The 18,332-nt window shown below is 27.5% G+C and overlaps 1 protein-coding gene across 2 annotated transcripts; it reads left to right on the top strand.

Moving 5' to 3' along the window:
- Positions 1–7,028: 7,028 nt before the first annotated feature.
- Positions 7,029–15,046, top strand: LOC126677579 (probable LL-diaminopimelate aminotransferase, chloroplastic). Of its 2 annotated transcripts, none has more exons than XM_050372274.2 (10): positions 7,029–7,234; positions 7,382–7,413; positions 7,559–7,629; positions 7,950–8,066; positions 9,584–9,646; positions 9,963–10,067; positions 11,376–11,426; positions 13,230–13,553; positions 13,634–13,840; positions 13,939–14,473. In XM_050372274.2, the coding sequence occupies exons 1-10, from the start codon at positions 7,155–7,157 to the stop codon at positions 13,996–13,998; spliced, it is 1,110 nt and encodes a 369-aa protein (XP_050228231.1). In that variant the 5' UTR covers positions 7,029–7,154; the 3' UTR covers positions 13,999–14,473. The 2 variants fall into 2 exon arrangements, with proteins under 2 accessions (XP_050228231.1, XP_050228227.1); XM_050372270.2 differs by lacking the exon at positions 13,939–14,473 and adding an exon at positions 14,484–15,046 and having other exon boundaries at positions 7,032–7,234.
- Positions 15,047–18,332: the final 3,286 nt, after the last annotated feature.

Raw genomic sequence — 18,332 nt, 5'->3', positions numbered from 1 at the left:
GAATTGAACCTTTATTTGTGGTTTTATTATACAATGACTAAATGGCAGATGGGCTCCAATGCATTGAAATAGTAATTTAAATTAGAGATCCCTTGACTCTGTTTTCTGTCATTATAATCTTTATTTAATCTAGGCTAAATAAATAAAAAAAGGCCAAATCTTTTATGAAAGTTTTATAAAAGTCCAATTCTTTTAATTTTATCCAATTTATCCTGAAACGTATGATTTAGTTTCAATTATATCCAACTATGTAATTTTGCTCATGTGGCGCCTACGTAGCGCTGATGTGGCATATGCCACATATCAGCACCACATAAGTAAAATTGTGCAGTTGGACATAACTAAAATGGGTTAGAGATAGGGTAAAAAATAGGCCAAATGTTATAAAAAGATCAAACCTTTCACAAAAATTTCACAAAAGTCCTGACCTTTCAATTTTGTCGATTTTGGCCAAAAACTGATTATTTGGTTTCACAAAAGTCCTGACCTTTCAATTTTGGCTAAAAATGGATTATTTGATTTCATAAAAGTCCTGATCTTTCAATATTTGGCATGCCACATAGTCGTCATATAGGCGCCACATAGGCAAATTGAAATCATATTGAGAGTTGCCCACAACTGAAACCAAATAATTTGTTTTTGACCAAAATCGACAAAATTGAAAGGTCAGGACTTTTGTGAAACTTTTATGAAAGGTTTGGCCTTTTTACGACATTTGGCCTAAAAATATAGGGTTACAAAACTAAAAGAGAAAATGTGATAGTAAATTAAAAGTAAAACGAAAAAAAATAGACAGCCCGAGATTTTTAAATTTTTTGACACGTGGCGAGTAGGAAAAGGGAGCAACGAGTAAATCGTTGCCACGTCATCCGAGAAAATGGTTCAGAGACGGCGTCAGTTTTTTTTTGGACGGAAGGGTTTAGTGGCCTATTAAGTAAAGTTTAAAGGGTTTTATGATGTTTTTAAAAATTTAGGAGATTTGTGATAGAATCTCTCTAAATTGGAGTGCAATGGTTGATTGATAGCCGTGGAAATATGGAGTTTTCAAGCTGTTTGTGGTGTTGAACAAGTATTGCAATGGAAGTATTTAGTTTTTTCTAAATTGAAATTTTGTGCAACATTCATTCCCCCTCTGTTTCTCTATCATATGCACCACCTCTCCTTTTTATTGCTTTCCTTGAGTGTCCAATTATTCCACCGCACAACCAATGTTCATTATGTTTGTGACGGCCACTTATATACTGTCAACTATAGTGCACATAACAGAAACGGATACGAAATGACAATTTTTTTTAATGTAAAAAATGAAAATATGGAAAATATCTAAATAATAGACATATAAAAGTATATTTATAAATATTTAAAATTATAAAATTTTATATATATTAATGTATTTGTAAAATGATAATTTCATGCAGATAAATTATTTTATATTTATAAAAAGTAATAAAATAAATCATTTAGACGTAATCAATCATTAAATTCATAAAAAAATATAATCTGAATATATTTTTAGAAAGAAGAAAAACTCTTGAAATAATTTTCAAAATACCCTATTTTTAGAAAATAATTACAGCGGTATCCACCTTTTGTAAATAATTACATTTCATACTTTTTCTATTTTTCAAATGTCCCTTTTAATTTCAAAAATACTCTTTTCGTTTTTTGTTCTGTTTTTTTGTTGGTGTTTTTATGATATCTTTATAGTGTGTTTACGGTATATTTTATGGTATATTTATGATGTATTTGTATTTATAGTATATTTATGGTGAATAAACGCTTGTTAAAAAAATATTTTTATAAATATTTTATAAAACTAGGTAGCGAATATAATTAGTAATTCATAATCTAGATTTTTATAATTACTTTATGGATATAAGATAGTTTGAGTATAATCCCAACACTTTGTTCATGAATGACTTAGGTAGCAATTTGCCACTTCAACTTGTAAGCAATGTGTAATTAACACATAAATTAACTTTGTTGGCAAATTAATACACGAACTTGATAATTATGGACAATTAATCCATTTTAGCAAATTAATTTACAAGTTAGGGGGGCAAATTGTCAATTTAGGAGACAATTAATTTACAAATTGAGAGGGCAAATTGCCAAAATGGAGTAAATTATCCATAATTCCGTATACTGATTTGTCCACAAAGTTAGTTTATGTGTTAATTGATCATTACTTACAAGTCGGAAGGGCATATTGCCACTTAAGTCGTTCATGAATTATAAATAACTTTAATAATAAAAATTGTAGGTAACAAGTTAAGTTTTTTTTATAAAAAAATTATACATACTTTTTAAGTTTTATAATGAGATTTTTAAAATAAAAGGAAAAGAGTACAAATTATTATTTTTAATATCAAATTTTTGCTAAAAATCATGTGAAAAAATGTCTTGATTATAAATTTTCCAATTTTTTGAAATTTAACAGAGCACCACCACGCGCCCTTGATTACAAATTTTCCAATCTAAAAAATGTAGTTCTTTCTTTTTTGCCAGAAACCTTTAATGTAGTTGCAGCAGCCAGTTTGTGACACGTGCTGATAGGGGCCGGTTTTTGTTTTCGTCCTGTGCTACAATGTTGTCTTTCGGTTTCAATGATGTGATCGATTGGTTAATTTTACAACCTTTAATTAGGAATAGTTAAATCCATTACTCTCTCTTTTCTCTCTAACAAACTCTAGCCGTCAAAAACTTTTTTCTTATTTTTTTTTCGTCAGTCGTCAATTGTTTAATTTTTCTGTTGACGGTAGCCACTCTTTTATTTATGTTATTTTAATTTTATAGAATACAATAAATAACCAATTTTTTTTTATGGATTAAAATTTATCAAGAAGTGCAATTCAATTATCAAGAAGCGGAGATAGATTGAATATATTTCAGTAACAAAATGAATTCGTTTATGAGCTATACTAGTTTTATTTATTTTTTATTGTTTGTCTTTTTTATAAATGTTTTATTTTGTCATTTCTTTATGAAATGTTTGTTGTCCTTTTTCTGTGAGAGATTTGATGTCTCTTTTTTTAGGAGCTATCAGGTGTTAATTGAATCGGATGTTGTGAGATTGCGGGTGTTTGGAGAAGTTTGAACGAAAAGTAATTGAAGATTGCACTTAATTCAAAAAACAGTTAGAATTTATTTTTATTTTCGTAAGTAAAGTCTGCGAATCAGACAACATGTTGTCTGTTCCATATCAAGTCATCGGGTTTAATTTTTCAAATTATCCCGAATTTCTTACAAATGTAACTGTTTCATATTCCATTTAATGAGATCTGATGATTAAAAAAAATAGGAATAGTTAATTTATATATATATATATATAATGCTATTTAATTCATCTATTTTAATCCAGATCAACTGAAAATGCTATATAATTCAGCTATTTTAACCGATTTTATTGTACCACATGATGTGACAGTTTTTCATTTGTTTTGTTTAATGTATACTTTAATTTTTTATTTTTAAGCCCATCCACTTATTTGTTATCACATCAAGTGATATAATAAAGTGAATTAAAAAGAATGAGCTAAATAATATTATTCAAAATAAAATTTATTTATTGGAACCATAATTATGAACCAAAATTACCGGTTTACAAACCATAACGCTCGCTACTAAAAGTTACTCATAAATTGATATGCAGTTTATCATTTCATCCTAAATCGATATGCTAATTATATAAATATCTAAACAAAATGAATTAATTTATAAATAATGTTACATATTGATTTATGAAAAATATATATCTATTTTTAGTATTAAATGTAGTTATTTTATTTCAATACATGAAGATATATGCATGGTAATATTAATTTTATTGAATTTATCAAATTTTATTAAATCGAATTCAAAATAGTTATATTATAAAAAAATTAAAAACTAAATTGAAGACTTGATATGAAATAAATATTTTGTGCTAACACGTGCACTGCTGGATTCATAGATATATCTACAAAAAATAAAAGATAAAATTATCAAATTATTTCGCTAATAAGATACAGGTATCCAATTAAAACCTCTTCATCACCTGAAATAACTGATATCATAAATTATAGAATATTCAAAAATCAAACAAATTATAATACCTCATAAAGGATTCTATCTTTATTTTTAAAAGATTTTAATCTATTTTTAATTATTGATTCATGATAAATTCAAATTAATATCTGCTTCGTCGATAAATTTTAATTAATTTATATAAAAAAATAGCTATTTACTAAATTTTATAAAAATAAATTTTAGTTGTCTATAGACAATTAAGATTTTTTTATATGAAGAGAGAAAACATAGTTTTTACACTGATATATATAATAATTGACTATTTAAATAATCAAAATTATCTACTATATAGTATAAGAAAAATAAAAAATAAAAATATTACTATTATCAGTCAATTTAAAAGGAAGACAAGATTTAGAATGTTTATCTTATATAATCGTTCCACCACGCATTTTTCACAATAAGATAATGCACATTTATAATTAATGGATACTGAATCCTACCATAAATACAATGGAGACGAGTCGCAGGAGATCCACTCTTAGATGATATCGGACTCCCACCAAAAGGGTTAAGCCAAACGAAACCGGTGGTCGAATCTATAAGATCCGCCTCGACTGAAATGTAATCTCATCCACAAGGATAGAACCGAATCCCTGAGAACTCGAACAAAGCGCGTCGACCCTGAAATTTGGACAGATTATCAAATCTGCAAAGATTCTCGAATATCTTTCCTATTTGGATACAAACTCTAAGTTAGGAAGATAACCTCTAACTTAGGAAGACGAGATTATTTAGGAAGACGTTCCTAAATAGGATACATGTCTGAATAAGGGAATTATACTCCTAAACCCTACTAAATATGATTCACTTTCCTATTCCAACATTATAAGGTATACAATCATCTACTATATAAGAAGGTTGAGGTATGCCTAAACATAAAATTACAATCATATACTTAAAACGCTGCTCAAAGCCTAAATTGTCTTTAGCATCGGAGAGTTAATCGGACAACCACCGTCCGGTTAGCTTCTACCTTATTTTGCATATTACATCACCGGATCAGAAGACAGACTCCATCAGAAATAAAAAAAAATTAATTATTAATTATTTTTTTAATTATTTAATTTTCTACATAATTAACGTCGTATTATTTTATTGTACGAATGACATTAACACAACGATTGTATTGTATAGTTTTTTCAAGATTAATTAGTCTTATTCCTGCATGCCCTTAATGTCACCAAGCTAGGGCGGATTGTACAATAATGGAGTTATTGGGCTCCACGTCCCTTTGCAAAAATCATATATATATATATAAACTCAATTCTAAAATAATAAAATATATGTTAATTAATTAATAGCGTGATTGTTGATTTTTATTAGAGATTAGTGTCGCTTTATGTGTTTTACACGTGGCTCGTAGTTTGATTCGTCAAATTATCGAATTATATTTAAAATAGTAGTTAATTAGAAATAGTTAATTTTATTTAATATTTTAAATAATTTATCGATAGTTTAACATTTTTAATTGATATCTAAATTTTATATTTATAGAAAATTTAATTTAAAATATCAAATAATAATTATATTAGTAATTAAAGTAGTTTATTTTATTTAAAATTTTATATAATTAAAAAATAATTAAAATATTAATTATTAAATATTTTAATTAGTATATTTTAGTTAATACTTTTTACAATTATCTTAACATAGTAGTTTATTTTAATTAGTACTCTAATTTTAATAGTTACTTTAATATAATAGTTTATTTTAGTTAGTACTTTAATTTTAATATTATTTTAATAGTTTTTAATTAATAATTTATATTTTATAAAGTGAAAAGGACATTAACATAAATGTCCCCCCCCCCGCCGTGCTTTTATATATAATATAGATGAATAAAAATAGGGTTATTGGCAAAACAAATTCTAACGTTCCACTTTTTTTGCGATTTAAACCTAACGTTTAAAATTTTACGAAACAAATTCTGACCTTTTCAATTCTTGCAAATTGTAGCATAAGCCGTTTTCCGACCATTATTTGCTTATGCGGCAGCTATATTATTGGTATACTAAATCCCAACGTTTTAAAAATTTGCAAATAAAATTCCAACGTTTCGCAATTTTGCAACTTGTAGCCTAAAAAAGATGAGGAAATGGCTGAAATTAGAACTTGGGCTACAATTTGTAAAAATTAAAAAGGTTAGGATTTGTTTCGCCAATACTCCATAAAAATAAGGGTTAATGTAATAAAAATTCACCAACTTTACACGTTTTCTCATTTTAATCACGCAGTTTAAATTTTCTCATTTTTATGCACGAACTACCACTTTTTTTCAAGTTCATACACGGTGCTGAGGTGCCACAGCTCCATTGGTATAATTTGCTGAGGTGGAGACATTCTCGAATTATGTAAAATAGCAATGTGAGGTAGAAGTAGTGCTTATACCATGAGGTAGTGTTGCTATTAATTTTAAAGAGAATTACAAAATAAATAAAATTATTTTAATCTTTTCAACTTTTACTTTCTTTATTTTGTTAATTGTCCATTTAGTCAAATAAATTTGTCTATAATTACTTATACATTATAATTTTGAAATAAATTTAACTATTATCTTTCAAATTTATCCCTTTCTAATAAATGACTCTATGACTCAATTTATAAAATATTTATTAACTAATGAAGTTATATTAGTATTAATTTTTATAATTTAAAATAAAAATATCTGTTTTTTTAAAATTTTGACTAAATAGAGAATTTAAAAAGAATGAAGGGAGTAATAATAATAATAATAATAATAATAATAATAATAATAGTAATAAAGCTTAAAGAAGTATAGGAAAATCACGACTTTAGGGCAGAAGTCAATATAATTTTAAAATGAAAATTGATATTCAAAGTAAAAAAAATAAAATAAAGTGAATTATGACTCTGAATATAGACTAAAAAAAGTAGAGAATGACTAAATAAGAGGAGAATGGCAGACAGCTTTGATCGGCAGCTACATCACTTCACTTTCAGTTTCACTTCTACGAAATGACCTTTCTTCTCATATCACATTATCCTTCTATTTATACCTTTCTCTCGAACCATACCCACCGTTAATTAATTAAGTCTGATTAACTCTTTAAATTCACCACACTATGCATTTCAATTCTCAAGTTTCACACTGCATTTGCAAACCACATGCACTTCTTTTGCAACCTCAAACCAATTTGATCAGGTTCTTTAAATATTTTCTTACTTTTGTATATATAAATGTCACATTTCATTGATAAGTTTGATTATAATTATTCAGAATCCATGTCCATCTTTTTGTATATGTGTTATATTTAATTTTGTTTTAATTTGTTGACATGATGATTTGCAGTTCCAAGACCAACTATATGGACAGCAGAACTAGTTAGTGAATATTTATATTTATTAAGAAAATACTATGGTTTTAGCTATCAAAAAGTATTTACTAAATTGTTTTTTTTTATCGCTGCTAATCTCCATAGTTGTCCACTAAAATTCACCAATACTGATGAGTGACAAATCATTACAGGTCGTCACTGCACACAAGTTCCACGAAATGTGAATATGGAGAACCTTCGAAGTGGTTATTTATTTCCTGAGGTATGCAAAGAGATAAGTTAATTTAAATTAAATATTTACAACTAACTAATTAAAATATTCATAGAGAAACTAATCAAAACAGCTATATAATTGAATGTTGCTACATTTGAAGGTTTGGCCAGTCCTTCTCTGTATTGTATGAGGTTGAGGGTTCGACTTAATCCGTGATTTGCCTAGTTAAAAAAATTGAATAAACTATCTCTAATTAAAAAAAGAATGTTATATAAACGAGGAAAAATCCATCTCATGATATCGTATTTTTAATAAAATTTTAGTGTATGGTAATGTAATTCTGTTGCAATTAAATATGGTTTAAACAGATAACCTTAAGGGAAAACGCACACATGCAAAAGAAAGCACATGCAAAATTGATTAGACTTGGAATCGGTGATACCACAGAGCCTATACCGGATATGATAACGTCTGCTATGGCCCAGGTGACACACTTTCATACTAATATTTTTATTCCTATAGTCTTTTTTTTTTTTTTTTTATCAAATAGAGCTTCTATTAAGACTGGAATTTTATTTAAATTTTAAAATATAGCATGTAATTTTGTATATTCCGAGTCTTTCTCAATGTTTAAAATATTGCGCAAGTTTTGGAATTCAAATCTTTTAGAAGTTAAGGTTAATTTGGGAAAGAAAAATCAATGGTGTAAATTAATTATATAAGGGGAAAAAATAAAATTATACTTTTCCTGTTTGAGTGAGGAGAGAAAAATAGTGAAGGAAATAAATATTTTAATTTGAGGAAGGGTGAGCGCTTGTGGGAGAAATCGAACCCACGACCTAGCAGTTTGCTGTTTAGTGCTCATACCATTTGAGCTATAGTTCTATTGGTAAGGAAATAAATATTTAATATGCCCTAGAAGAAGTAGGAGTAGAAGTGAATATTTAATTCTATTGGTAAGGAAATAAATATTTAATAGAACTAGGACAAATAAAATGGGAAGGAGAGAGTGTTTCACACCTGATCATAAAATTATGAAAAAAATAAAATAAAAAATAAATTAGACCTGGTCAGGTTGGGTAGTATTTTTTTTCGAAAAGTATTTGGATGCATGCACACTCTATTGTGAAATGTGAGAGATTTGGAGAAAGGTCAACTTTTTGTTTTCACATTCTTTTGCACACATAAGTAAATATTTCAATGCTCCATGTACTTCGACTTTTCATAGTTTACAAGAGTTTTTTGAAAATTGAAAATTTTAAAGGAGTGTGTAATTAAACTTATTTTAGTATTTTTTTTACTGTCCAAAATCAGCAGTTCCAGTTTCATCAAAGGGAGAACCGGTCCGATTCTTCTCCAGTTCCAAGTTTGACCGGTTCCGAATCTGAACTGACTCGTAGTCAAATCTAACTTCGTGAATTATATATTAATAAGATATTGTAAAAAATACAAATACAATATTATCTAAACTATTAATACATTACTAATAATTTATTAATATTCATAAAAAAAATATTAATATTAAAGTATAAATTGAATATATGTATACACATACACACACACATGTATATGTATATTTGTGTTTGTATGTACACAATTTAGTTATTTAGTACAGTACATTTCAACACAGTCTAATACAATTTTTGGTATAAATTTCTACATACATAAGATTTAGAACCGTATTAAATTAAATTTTTAGTACTATCTAATTTGGAAAATGCCAACAATCAAAATATTATTCGATTCTATTTATTTTTAGTTTAATTCTTGGCTAGGTTGGGAGATCTATAAGACCCGTGCACAGTCGACCTCTATTATATTCTCACAATATTTTATTAAACCAAATAGTATATATATATAAAAAAAAAAGAATCAGAATTATTTTCATTCTATCTCATTTTCATTTCTATTTCTATTACAATGTTGAGTCTTGAACCAAACAGACATTTATTTCCTGATCATAAAGAACATTGATTGATTCCCCAAATTTTGTATTTTGCAGCGTGTGCATGGTTTGTCAACTATTGAAGGTTACAGAGGATATGGAGCTGAGCAAGGAAACATGGTAATGCCATCAAATTTTGGGGCTTATTTATTATTAATTTTATTAGCGGATTCAGATTTTTTTATAAAATGGATAAAAGTATATGAAAAGTATAAAAGATGGACAGAATTGACAAAATAAAAAATTTATAAGTGGGTATATTATAAATTTTAAAATGATAAAACTATCTTATTTAATTTAATATTAATATATTTTTAAAAATTTGAAATTATAAAGTGGGCAATTGCCCACCAATATGATCTTCCTTATTCATTAACAAATCACAGAAAGCCATTTAGGTTTACAAGATTGAGACACTAATTGGTCTATACCACAGGAATTAAGAAACGCTATTGCAGACAGGTTTTACAAAGACTTGGGTATAAAAGGACAGGAGATTTTTGTATCGGATGGAGCACAGTGTGATATTTCTCGCCTTCAGGTCAGTGTTTTAAAAATCGGATCGGCCGGCTCAACCAGTTTGATTAGGTGCCGGAGATAAATTCGATTTGATTGTTTCTTAAAAATAATTTTTTGGTTCATCCTCTTGAACCAGAAAAAACAGCAAAATAAAAAATTATTGAGCCCTTTAAATCATGAAAATCGTTTTGTTCTTTACTTGCTAGTTAAAATGTCATTTAAAAAAAACATTCTACTTTTTAATAAAATTTATCTGTTTAAAATCTGAAAGTTTATCTTAAAAAATATTTTATATATTTTACAAATATTTATACATTTATTTAAGGCCTAATTACTTAAAAACACCCCACGTTGTAATTTTTTTTCGTTTATACCCCGACCTAGGAAAATTTTCAATTATACCCTATTTTGAGTTTTTCGTTTTCAACTCTACCCCAACTAAGGGTACAATTAATAATTTAAATATTTTAAGGATAAAAACGTTAATAACAATTAAATAGAAGAATTTTACCATATTTTTTCTTATTTGGAAAAATACAAATAAGTCCTTCAACTTTCAAAAAATTTAAATAAGTCCACATAATTAATTGTTTTTAAAAATTTATTAAAAATTAAATTATTAAAAAAACTTTTCGATCTACCATCATACTTCTCCGATCCGTCACTAAATTCAAACAAAAAAATTAATTTTTTTTATTTTTAGACACCTTCGCCGGAGCCGCCGTCCCCCATCCGGAGAAGGAGGCTCCTTCATGTTCCTCCATGGAAGGAGGAACACTGTTCCTCCATCCATGGAGGAACAACGCTGTTCCTCCAAAATGGAGGAACAGCTATCTGTTCCTCCATTTTGGAGGAACACATCTGTTCCTCCATGGATGGAGGAACAGTGTTCCTCCTTCCATGGAGGAACACGCGGCGGCGGCGGACGACGGTTTTTTCGGGATTTTTAATTTTTTATAATTAGTTGATTTTTTTTAAAAAGATGGTGTTTTTGTAAATTTAATAACATTTATGTTTAATTAGAATATAGGTTAAAAATGAAGGACTATTTTAACTTTTTTTTTAGATGAAAAAATATTAACTTAGTGCTTCAGGGTAGAGATGAAAACGAAAAATCCAAAATAGTGTACAATTGAAAATTTTCCTAGGTCGGGGTATAAACGAAAAAAAATTATAAGGTGGGATGTTTTTAAATAATTAAGTCTTTATTTAAATAGTTCAACCGGTAGTTAAACGGGTTGAACTATAAACCAGTAGTCAAAACCACTATGTATCACTGCCCTTGCTTGAGAGCCATCAAAAATTCTGACTCTGAGTTTCTTCATAACAGATGCTCTTTGGTTCCAATGTGACAGTGGCTGTGCAGGACCCATCTTTTCCGGTAACCTTCAGAATTTATAATTTATGAGCTAATTTACACTATTAGTCCCTCAACTTCCTTCTCTCTACCATCATAATTAATTTCTTTTATTAATAATAATAAAACGTCTCAACTTTGACTTTATTCCACGGCAAATTCATTACTGTTTTTTTAGGGGGGAAATCCCTATTGTTAGTTTGGCTTAATTTCCTCTAATTTAGATAATATGGCGATGAGCTGGAGTCCTACCTGGAGTACACAATGAAATTACTTGTTTAGTCCACATAATTATGTCATATGTTAAGATCACATTGTCACATTAACATTAAAAAAAAAACACCAAGTCGGTTGTAATATCAAGATTGGCTTACGTAGCATCACATTATCTTAATACTATATCATATGACATTATATTAGATTAAAACAATAATCTAAGAGCAAATAACTCTCCGTTTCCCACATATATCTTAATTTATATTTTTATATTTTTTATTTAAAAATCAAACGATACGGTTTTATATTATTTCTTTCGTAAATATTTTAATCCTTCCGTTTATTTGTCAAAGGACTTAATTAAAAAAGTTCCTAAACTGCTTTTTGACACAAATAAATAAAACTTATATTTTTATAAGATTCAAAATCTAATAAAATGACTAAAACATTAACGGAAATAAAAATGGAGGATCATATCATTTGATTTTCAAATAAGAGGAACATAAGTGTGAATTCTGACATATATAAAAATCTGGTTAATAATTTGCTCGTAATTTGTTATATATAAAAGTTTGCAGTGGCGGATGTATGTGATAGAGGGTGGGGTCCATGTAATTTATTTTAATATACATGTCTATATATTGTTAAAAGCCATTAATTTAGATATAATAAATTTCTAATTTTTTAATAAAAATATACTTTACATAAATTCTTATTATGATTGTTTTATCAAATGCAGCATTTAAGATAATTAAATTTTTTATCCAACTTATTTATCTATTAGAGTATCTCCTTTGCAAATACTATAATTTGTGCTATTTTTAGCACAAAATATAGCAAAATGCTAAATATAGCATAAATTTTAATTTTTTTACTTCAATGCACAATGCTATATTAAATGACAAACTTATAATTTTATATTGATTTTTATTTTACATTCAATAAATATAAAATATTAATTAATAATTTCAATTTTTATTTAATATTTAAATCACATTAATAATTACTACTTAAATATTATAATGTATATTTTAATAAACAAAATATTTTTTAAATTTAAATATATATAATAAAAAAATTGAAACATTAGAAAAATATGACAAAATATAAATTATTTTATGTTTTTTTATAAAATACGCTATTAATTAATTATTTAAAATATTATTTTTAATAATAATAATTTATTTTTTTGAATATTTTTATGAATTGACTTGAATATTTTTCTGACTGATACTCATTAACTGGAAATTGAAAGATACTATCCAATATTTTCAGGATATAAAAATTTGTCGATAAATTATAAAAAAATATTTTAGTATTTTAATTTTATATAACTAATATATTTATGTATTTTTTATCATTTAAATTTTTAGTATGCATATGGACCCCATTGAGAAATATTTCTGGATCCACCACTTGTAGTTTGGCTCATTGTCACGTTATCTAAAGTTTAGATTTTTGATGCCATAAAAAAAAATTGTACAAATAAAAAAAAAGGACTATGATGAGAGAAAAGGAAATTGAGTCGGTGTAAATTATCTTAATCTAATGATCAAATAATAAATCCTGAGGATAGAAATAACTTTTGGAAGTGTAATTTTAACGAATCAGGGTTATATAGATACAAGTGTAATTATGGGTCAAGCCGGCAAGATTGAAGAGAAAACAGGAAAATATAACAACATTGTGTATATGAACTGTGGAGCTGAGAATGATTTTTTTCCTGATCTGTCAGCTACATCAAGAACAGATATTATATTCTTTTGCTCTCCAAACAATCCAACAGGAAATGCCGCATCGCGCGAGCAATTACAGCAATTAGTTGAATTTGCAAAGGTTAATGGGTCCATAATAGTTTATGATTCTGCATATTCTGCTTATATATCTGACGATGAAATTCCGAGATCAATCTTTGAAATTCCTGGAGCAAAAGAGGTAATTACTTAAGTCTGAATTCCTGTATACATCTCATCTGAGACTTAGACCTGACATGGTCTTTTTTCTTGATCCTTCAGGTTGCTATTGAAATTTCATCGTTTTCAAAATTTGCTGGGTTTACAGGCGTCAGGCTTGGATGGACAGTGGTTCCCGAAGAGCTGTTATATTCAAATGGATTTTCTGTAATAAAAGATTATAATCGGATCGTTTGCACTTGCTTCAATGGTGCATCAAATATTGCTCAGGCTGGAGGGCTAGCCTGCCTTTCTGAACATGGCTACAAGGTACCATTTCTATCAACTGCTTTTTTTTTTTTATATATATAATTGTGTTCGACTGTTTGTTAAATTATTAGATATTCTGAAACAGTATTGTTCTGCAGGTTGGATATCCGTCCAGCCCGGTTAAGTCCGTCTTGCCTGGTTTGGGATTTAGATTCTAAATCCATATTAGGACCCATTCTTACGTGCGGGTCCGAATTTTATTTTTAATTAAAAATTTAATAGATCTCAAAAAATATGATTAGACCGCACATAAATTCAATTTCTATTTAAAAGTTAGATAATATATGTATATTACGCTCGAACCATCAACCATGCCAAACTTGTAATTGCATGTAAAAGAGTCGGTTCCAACCGAGTCTAGTCTGAACCGGTCCAAATCAGGTTCATGATAATTTTAAGTAGGGGTACGCAAAACCCCTCCAGACCAAAAATTGAACAAATCCAGAATTCGCATATCGTATTTTCGCACAACTAAAGTTGTGGACCTACAGAAACATGGTCGAATTCGAATTAAGTTTTGAGTTTTAATTTAGAGTTGAGTCGAATTGAAAATTGATAATGCTTGGTATCGACTCCACCCGGTTATACCTTTGAATATTTTGTTGTTGACAAACAAATGTCCCCTTTTTGGATACAATTTCAGGCTGTGAAGAATGTGGTCAACTACTACAAAGGGAACGCAAAAATACTGGCTGAGACATTCGAATCTCTTGGACTCAAAGTTTACGGAGGAAAAAATGCACCATACATATGGGTACATTTTCCAGGCTTAAGTTCTTGGGATTTGTTCAACCAAATCCTTGAAAAAACAGATATAGTTACTGTTCCAGGCAGAGGATTTGGACCTGCTGGTGAAGGTTACATCAGAGTTAGTGCCTTTGCTCATAGTGAAACCATTTTGGAAGCTTCATTGAGACTGAAGAACTTCTTCACTTGATTGCAATTTTTAAAAATATAAGATAAAAATTGCCTTATTTCAAAAGATTAATTACTATTACTCCCATTGATTTAAGTTTGAAATACTGTTCGTTCTCTTAATTTTGAAAAATTAGTATTATTTCCTTGATTTTTATGTTTTACGTAACTAATTACTTTTTTTTTTTGAAATCATCAAATCTCATTAAATCGAATATGAAACAGTTACATTTGTAAGAAATTCGGAATAATTCGAAAACTAAATCCGATGACCTGACATGGAACAGACAACATGCTGCCTGATTCGCAGATCTTACTTACGAAAATAAAAATAAATTATTAACTGTTTCGCTAAATAAGTGCAGTCTTCGATCACTCGTCGATCAAAACTTATCCAATCACCCACAAACTCAGAGCATTCCATTCAATCACCACTTGATAACTCCTTCATAAAAAAGAGACAGCAAACTCCTACATAAAAAGGAGACAACAAACCTTTCACAGAGAAAGGACAACAAACCTTTCATAATGAAAGGACAACATAAAATATTCAGAAAAAAAACAAACAATGAAAAACAAATAAAACTAATATAGCTCATAAACGATTCCATTTTATTGATGAAAGATCTTCGATCTATCTTCACTTCTTGGTAAATGAATTGCGCTTCGTTGATAGGTTTTAATCCATCAAAAAAATGAAAAAGAGTCGCTATTTATTATATTCTATCAAATTAAAATAACATAAATAAAGGGATGGCTACTGTCAACAACAAAAATCAAACCATTGACGGCAGCCGGAGAAGAAATAAGAAGAAAACTCTTGGCGGCTAGGGTTTTTTTAGAGAGAAAAAAGAGGTTTTTATGGATCTTTGGTTATAAGATACGTAACTAATTACTTATGAAGGGAGATTTAGGTGAAGAAAACTAAAATGTGAGATAAATAATAATAATTTTTTAAGATTTATAAGAAAAACAGTAATTCATACTTAAATTCAAGAAAGTAATAAAAGTTAATGTTTTTTCAATTAAACTGAGCTAAATAAGTTGTTGATGCATGCGCTACAAAAATCAAATTGTGACGAAAAGGATCCGATATAAATGTATAACAGAAATTGATACATACTATGTAGTACCAATTTTATAGTCTATCTATCTATAACTATACTATAAGAGCGAAGGGGGGGGGGGACAAGCAAATTTACGATATTAACCTTTAATAATTAAAATAATTACAAATATAAAAATTATTAAGATGATAATATAGAAATTAGTTGTTGATGGAATTGTAATTGATTTAGAATTACTTTTTCTTTTTCCGTAAAAGTGAAATTTATTCGATGTGTAAGAGTTTGATTTCAATATAGTTTAGTCAACTTACTCCTTTAGATAATTGAGAGTATTAAAGATAGGAGCAAAGTTCAACAATTTGTTCGACAATCAATATAGCAGTTCAACTCCTTCATCTTTTTGCAATTTATTTAATTAATATTATATATATAATTATTTATATAACAGATTGTATAAATATCAATAATTTACTATAATTTGAGATTAAATAAAAAGTAATTTATACAAATAAATATTATATATATTGCTGGTCATATAAATATAGCTCTTAAATTTAATATAGTTTGATTAAGTAGAGTTAAATTAAATATAATAAAATTGAAATACTATAAAAATTATAGGTTTAATAGAATTCTCAAAATATTGGAATATTATGACAGTTTGAAGTTTAATAGGTTTCTAAAAGCACCTATACATAAATTGTTTTATATAAATTGAACTCATCATTTAACATGAAAGTTAAATTTATTTTAACAAGAAAAATTCCATCAAAAGGACTGCCAGCATTTTGGCTTCTAACGAGGTATGTAACGCGTGTATTAAAGAATTATTTGTTACTTTGTTAGGTAAAACAAAATTTTATTTTTTAGTATTATTGTTCCTTTGTGTTGTGTGCTTAGCATCAGAATAAGTGTTTATGTTAGTTTTGTATTTCATAATTTATAATTTGTGGCAGGAATGATTGTTATAGATACTGATTTAACACGTGCCTATGATGTATTTATGGTAGGATAAAAATTGATTGTGTTAGTAGTTATTAAAAACCTGGTTTTTCTCTCTCTGATCATAATATTTTTATTTTTGATCTTAATTTCTCTTTTTTCTTTTTCAGGTTTTAACATCTTTTTCAAGTGGTAACTATTTAATAATTTTTCATATCAATAACTAAAAAGTTAAATGCAAATTCATACACCAACTTTAACCTAATTTGCAATTACAACATAAACTTTTAAACTTGGCAGTGTCGGTAACCAACTTTCATTTCTTGGCAAATTGGTACACCGACCAATCATAAAACAACAAATGGCGGTTTATTACAATGTCCACGTTAGTATTCTTTGAGTTTGGTATATCGATTTGTCAAAAGTGTAAAGTTGGTTACTGACATTGCCAAGTTTCAAAGTTTATTTTGTAATGGAAAATTAGGTCAAAATTGGTGTATGGATTTGAATTTAACCCATAACTAAATAATAACTATCGATCACTTTTATATATTGCAGGTTCTGTTTTTCAGTTGAAATCAAAGATTTGGAATGAAGATTTTTATCCCTGAGCTGATTAAGCAAGCAGCTACTATAAATGTAATTTTTAATTTTATGCTTTAATTTAGTTTGTTTTTATTGATATTTTTAATATCATAGTTGTCTTTTATTCGACTTTTAGATTTATTACCTAAAATTACTCCATATGGCATTTACACTACAATAGTCACCATAAATAACGGGTCACATAAATATCGCTCACGTGCGTAGCACGTGGCGAAAAACTAGTACTATATATAAAAGCACGGATGGGGGGGGACAGGCAAATTTACCGAATAATCCTTTTAAATTTATCACTAAATAATGGTTTTATAGTAATTAACTAATTAGCTATTAAAGATATATTATAATTAGAGTTTTAATTAGAATTGAATTGTAATTTACTAAACGTCTAAACTTTTGGTTTGATTGAACTTCGTACAAGTATTACGAGTCTCTGATTAAATCCAACTGTATGCAAATTAATCCTGTACATACTGTAATGGATTAAAAAACAAGTAATACTGAAAATCAATGAAGAATGTATTCATCAATCCAACTTAGCATTAAGGGTACAAAATTCTCTACTAATTGATAGGTTATTCATGTATAATACATACATGTAAGTAATAAGCATATATATAGCTGTGTATTAGTACCGTGTGTATTAATATTTGCTTCCTTATTCAAATTGTGTTGTCTTTCATAATTAATTCCTAATTCAAATCAAATTCTAATTCTAACTGTATGTAATTTAATAATAAAATAAACATCTTAATTTATAAAGATAAAAAAAAAGTTTAATTAGATCATTGTTTAGTAATAAATTAAAAAAAATATCACGGTAGTGACGAAACTAGCCCGAAAATTGAGGTAGGACACAAATTTAATTAATAAAAATAAATATTTTTTTCATGAAAAATATGACTAAAATATATTATTATCAAAATTTTTAGTGTTATATAAATGAAAAGTAAAAAAAAACGCAT

The sequence above is a fragment of the Mercurialis annua genome, linkage group LG1-X (assembly GCF_937616625.2).
Source record: "Mercurialis annua linkage group LG1-X, ddMerAnnu1.2, whole genome shotgun sequence".
In the NCBI taxonomy this organism is placed as follows: domain Eukaryota; kingdom Viridiplantae; phylum Streptophyta; class Magnoliopsida; order Malpighiales; family Euphorbiaceae; genus Mercurialis; species Mercurialis annua.
The sequence above is the reverse complement of the archived record's forward strand: the minus strand, read 5'-3'. Positions and strand labels throughout refer to the sequence as shown.